Source organism: Lepeophtheirus salmonis, chromosome 5 (genome assembly GCF_016086655.4).
Source record: "Lepeophtheirus salmonis chromosome 5, UVic_Lsal_1.4, whole genome shotgun sequence".
Classification (NCBI taxonomy): domain Eukaryota; kingdom Metazoa; phylum Arthropoda; class Copepoda; order Siphonostomatoida; family Caligidae; genus Lepeophtheirus; species Lepeophtheirus salmonis.
Window position 1 is genome coordinate 39086621 of NC_052135.2, and position 6219 is coordinate 39092839.

Sequence of the window (6219 nt, forward strand, 5' to 3'; positions counted from 1 at the left end):
GAATATAAAAAAAGTAAAGCTGACAGGTTCTACATGGAAGGGCTAACTTCCAAGCTTATAGCGAAAGAATAGTTTTATATCCTTAAAATATAAACTTTACTATACAATCCAAACCAGATAGCACAGTTTAGCACCGAATCTAAGATATTTATCCTGCAAAGATGTACTTTCTGTTAAATGCATTTTATAAATTTTTCATTTATAACAGGCATAAATAGTTAAAAAAAAATTATATATCCACAAAAATATTAAAAGTAGATAGCAAGTTTTTGCACTGGGTCAACGATATTTTTTTTTTCATTATAAAAGTGAATTAAACTAAATATATATATCTAATACATATTAAATGTCATTGAAAATATAATTGTTTGATTGTTAAACTTTCTATATAAAATTTTTTATTAAATTTTGAAATGATTAAGATATGAGCTGTTAAAGTTTCAATTTGCTGCATTTACTTTATTAATATGGTAAAATTATTTTGCACTCACGTCCGATTAAAAAAAAAAAGAGGGCGTTCAATATTAATTTGAAACTTGTAAACATTAGAGGATTCATTCAAATAAAATCCTTTTTAAATGAATTCTATAGTATAATTATGTATGTTTTATTGTTGAAATTTTAGTTTCCACATGAGTGCTATGTATATAATATATTGGAACTCTCTTACTTAAGGGTCACGTAGTAAAAATATCATGAATATATTATACTATATGAGTTTGTTTGTTAGAAAAATGTTGCACAATTATAATTAGTTTTTTATTACTTTATTAGACATTACAAGTAATACTTCTTTTAAACGATAAAATTATATTAACTGTTGTTTTGCTGTATACTCGTAAATGTCGTGTACAAGTTGTAACTTGTTATAGCAAATTGTGCAAGTTGCACTCAAAAAATAACATGAAACATATGGAGTATTTGTGATGAGGATAATTGATTGTTCCATTGATGGTTAATAAATCAATAGTGTAATTTTTGAATATTTTGATCAAATTACTCATTGATAAGTATTCTGTGGCATATCGGATTATCCAATAGTCCATATATCTATCACTTGTAGAAATATATCTAATAGTTAAGTGATCAATTAATGGCAGGCTTGTAAGCGTTCCGCTATTTTAGCGTTTCCTTCATGGTTCTGTTTAATTCATTTATTTCCTTTCCGCGTTCAACCATTATTTCCGTTCCGTTCTGCGGTCGAGTCATGAGATGTTGCTATATACACTGTACGCCAGCAAATCGAAACTTCCACTTTGATAGTGTTATGGAGGCCTCATTTGAGAGCTAGGTTTCAAAGTATAGCCGTTTGATTGGCGTACAGTAAAGCAAAGCAATAAGAAAAGAAAAACTGGACCATTAATTATTCAAAAAACTCCAGCAACAACCGCGCTCGATGAGGTTCCGCCGGTCAACCAGACGTTTTCCCAGCCTCCACGACGATGCTGGTAACCGTGGCATTAGACAAGAAGATGATGGCCCCGTATTGGTTCCCGAAAGGCATGGAAATTGGGCCCAAGGAGTAACAAGACGTCCTTAAGGAGGTAGTTTTGCTCTGGGTGAAATCCAACTACAACAACTCTTTTTCTTTGGACAGAAAAAAATAATATTTCTCAATTAATACAGTTATTCAGCTCTCTTAGGTGAAAATAACTTCCAGCGACATTACTATTATTATACACAATAATTTACCCATAATTCAGAAATAATGAACTGGCCAAGTTCATATGTTCAAGTTAAGGTAGAGTACTAGAAACTTTAATGTTCGATAAGAGCCTTCAAAAAGTGACCCCCTCTGTGCCATTGCTCCAAAATAGGTCTCCAAAGCTTTCGTCTTTGCTTTATAACCCCTGTAAATCATATTTAAAAAATTAAGAAATATAAACTTTGATTTCTTGAATTTTTGTAAGTACTGCTAAAACGGAACGCTAAAATCTCGTTTTTTGCGTTCATCATTCAACAACAAAAAATCCGTTCCGTTCATTTAACGTACATTCCATGGAACATCGTCCAATTTTTCGTTCCGTTCACAAGTCTGATTAAGGACCAGTAATTAGAATAACTAATGTTGGAAATAAAAAAAGTATAATAAGGTGTAGAAAAAGTAACTTATACAAGTTACAATTCCTTCGTCTAAAAATACATTGTTTAATTACAACATTGATTATTCTAATAGCTAATTCTAATTGATACTATAATTTCATTTTGATCTATTAAAATAACATACCTATTATGTATTTGTTACTAATATAACTGTGGAAATTTGAAATTTATTATGTGCCACAGAATAATTGCATTCAATTAATTTATATTAAAAAAGTAAAATATATATTGATCACCCGTGGAATATTTAAAAATTGCATTCTTCTCATCCCAAGCACTGTAAATTCTTCATATAAAATTATTTATCTAATTTTTTGGTTGCAACTTTTACAATTTGTTCATACAAGTTACAGCTTGTACACAACACATTATATCTAAGTAGTGAACTGGAACCTTGATATCAATTTTAGTCACTTAACACAATAGAAACCAAGATCTTAAACAACTAATTTGGAGGTTTTCCCCCCTATCTAAGTCACAAGTAAAGTGATCTTGAATACAACAAAGTCTAACTGCTAATACGACAAATTCACTCGAGAAGTTGAGCCAACAACCCTTACTAGCCCTAGCAGAATTGAAGTGTCAACATAAGTCCTTTACTAGAAAAAAAAGTCATTCAAATTTTCTTAAATATTAAGTCATTTGATTGAGACACCATAGTTAGCAGAACCATTAACTACTCATTCCTCCTCGAATTAAGAGACCCGTGCTTAAAATATGAAAAAGAAAAACGAATGTATCTTTCGAATAATTTATTAAGAATATACCCACATATTCATCAACATATAACATTAAAAATATTCATATTGGGATGAAATACAGTTTAATTGTTCGAATACTAATAAAGACGAAAGATTTCTTTTTTCAAATAAAGACAAACAAAATTGAAATTAAGATTGAGTATATAAATATATACGAACCAAAAATGCCAAGTTATTTGGATAGGTACATAAATTCCAAGAAAAAAAGTTGAAGATATTTCTTTATTGCTCTTAATAATTCTATATTATGTACAGAAGTACGAGTAGCATAAGCATTAAGATGTTATTTGTAGAAATTGCTTCGTTTAAATAATAATCATATATGACAATTGCATCATATAATTAATATAAAAGTATTATAAAGAAAATACATTAAAAGAGTTGGTTGTTTTAAGATCTTGCGCTGTTGTAGGTGTCCAGTTGCTTGTCGAGATCTTCAGCAGTTGGCACAGGACTTCGTTTGGCGCCTCTCTTGCCTCCACGGCGTCCTCCTCGGCCGCGTTCGCCTCCTACTTTGACAACACGTCCGTTGGATCTGCGACGGGGCATATTGGTCTTAGCGACGCCCTTGGGGCCACCTCTGCGTGGAGATCCCAAACTTGGCTTTCCAAAGTCCGAAGTGGCCAATTGAATAGTCATGGCTCTTCCATCCAAAGGCACGCCGTTGTACTGCTTCATGGCCTTCACAGCATCGCTCTTTCGCTCGAAGATGACATCTGCTGTTCCAAGGGAGCGTCCAGATCGGTCGTAGTGCACGGCGGCTGTTTTGAGTCTTCCGAATTCGGAGAAAAGCTCTTGGATGTCCGAGTCAGACACTCCAAAATCCAAATTCTCTACAACCAGTTTGACGGGACCAGATCCGGTGGAAATACCTCCACGGCGGACTCCATCGTACTTGTCGTGAGTCCATTTACCTTTGGCTGGGAGTCCACGAGTGGAAAAGGAGGGTTTTCCTCCTCCCCGCCGGCCTCCTCCGGAGCGCCGAGCACCTCTTCCACGTCCACGACCACTTCCCATTCCACGCCGAGGAGTCTTCTTCGTCCTCTTGATGATATCATCCAGACTCATATCGATTTTATCCGCCATTTTTCCTTGGAAGCTACAAGCAAACTCACGAAGCTGTATTTTGACTATGCCGAAAAACTCAATAGCTCCTTTTCTTCTCCTTTGTCAGCTGTTGAGCCGTTCCCTGTGAGGCGGCTAGCTTTGCTTCAGCTTCTACGTACTATTAGCAACTACCTCTCTTCTTTACTTCTCAAGGGCTCGTACACACTACTCACCATCCTCCTCACCAATTCAGCAACCTTTCTCTCATTTCTCTCAACTTTAACCTCTCAAGCTACTATTCCTTTGGGTGACTATTCAAATCAAGGAATCACAAATGAGACTCTATTTTTATGCAGCAAAGCTCTAAACATCTAAACTCTTATTTCATATTACTGGAATTGTTGTTGGTACTTCTGATCACTCAATGCTTCGGCCCCTTATTTTTCCTTTCTTCTTCTTCTTCTTTCTTTTGCTTAGTACTTTGGGAAGATGATTTTTTTAATGTAGCTCCTAATATGTTGTACTAGTAAACACATATTAATAAACTCGTTTAATTTGATCTACGAGTGTCATACTGACACATTGGCTTAATGAGACTCCTGTAAAATGAGTTGAATTTATTCGAACTAGAAAATTTCAACAAATTATAATGTCTTTATTGGGAATTTATTAAGCAATGGATTCATTCAAAAGCCTACCAGTCAGATTGTACTGAAATTCATATTATAGAAAATAAAGGGCAAAGTCTTAAAGAAGCATCCAATTTCGTCGTATTGTGCGTTTTAACTATTCTTAATAAGATGACTCAAAAAATCTGTTTATGTAGGAGTGAGGTAGTATAAATATAACTAACGAAAGATGTTATCAATGACGTAGAATATTACCTTAAAAAACCTCTGTGGGGTGTGACATATGTCCATCTTTATGAAGATGTATATTAGTTGACTAACTCCTATAAAGTACATTTAATTTATAATATGATTGTAATCAAGGGTGTCCCTTTTTTAAGATAGATGGTCATGGATTTGCTTAACTTTCGTGTCGTTTTACGCTTCAAAGTTGGGGGAATGAATAGAATCTGAACGGTCACCTACGGAAAATACCTGCTATTGATATTTTTCAGACTTAGTGTTTCTTTACATTTCCTAAATAGACCACAACTTTATAGAAGGTAAAAAATTATCATTTTTTATTATTTAATTTTTACAAAAAATGACTAATAAAAATATTTTATGGGTCATTTTTACCCGATTATATAAATGATAATTTATCATATAAAAATTAAAGAAACATATAAAATATACAACAATTTTAATTTTGATGAATATTCTCGCTTAGAATAAAATGACTATTTTATATAAACATAGAGCAAAAATATGAACACTGAAATGGAAGAACTAGTACGTTTAGAGCTACCAAGAATTATCAAACGCAATATTTATGGACAATAACATAAGTATAACTAAGCGTTAGTCTAATCCCACATTATTTTAGAATAAGTAAAATTTTGAATAAAAAAAAGAAAACATGTTTTTGGTTATGAGACAAAACTTGAATGATAAGTTGTTCAGGCTAAAAATTGAACTTATAATTGGAGTATAAAAATTTGTGAAAAAATGAATTGAAAAGTAACTTGCGAAGATATACTCGATAAGGAATTATTCAAGATCAAAAATTAATAAATACGTCTTCAATCGAAAAATAAGTTTTTCTTCATAAAAGGTACACTTTTTTTTCAAAAACTGTATGATAGAATAATCTTCATTGACTCAAAGTGAAAACAAAATTAACTGCTGCTCAGAACTACAAACAATTACCACTAGTCCCACAGTGTATACCTTTGCCCATCCTATTCTACTTTTTTTCTATTCATCACTCCAAATATTGAAAATGACACATTTGGAAGGGTATGGCCAGAATTTGAAACCCCGATATATGATTGTCTTTCAAGCTACATTACAATTGTCGATATTGATAGGCGTTCATAGATCTCGTGATGAAGCAACACCTAATCTTAGGAACACAGAGTTGTTGTTTTTTTATACTTATCATCGAATAAGTTATAACTTATACGAGTGTATATATAATTTTTCATGTGACTAAAGTTTATATATCATATTTTTTTTAAATAAGTATAAACGTAAAATTAATACGTAATTAAATGAAAAGTTTGGGGTTAGTTAGTTAATTAATTATGTAAACAAAATTTATCTCAACCTTAAATATAAAAGCTGTTTTATGGGATATTTTTGACAGTGGTTCATTTTGACCCTCAAGACAACGGGTGTGCATAAAAAGTAAAGGCAGG

The 6219-nt window shown here is 32.5% G+C and overlaps 1 protein-coding gene across 1 annotated transcript; it reads right to left on the reverse strand.

Annotated features, from left to right (window-relative positions):
- Positions 1 to 2840: 2840 nt before the first annotated feature.
- Ref1 (RNA and export factor binding protein 1) lies at positions 2841 to 4534 on the reverse strand. The gene has a single exon (XM_040712314.2). It carries the CDS (start codon positions 3948 to 3950, stop codon positions 3255 to 3257), a length of 696 nt encoding a protein of 231 aa, XP_040568248.1. The 5' UTR covers positions 3951 to 4534; the 3' UTR covers positions 2841 to 3254.
- Between the last annotated feature and the right edge of the window lie 1685 nt (positions 4535 to 6219).

Bases quoted from the DNA above. Each gene is read 5' to 3' on its own strand.
- Ref1 (XM_040712314.2), bottom strand. From the start codon at position 3,950: ATGGCGGATAAAATCGATATGAGTCTGGATGATATCATCAAGAGGACG.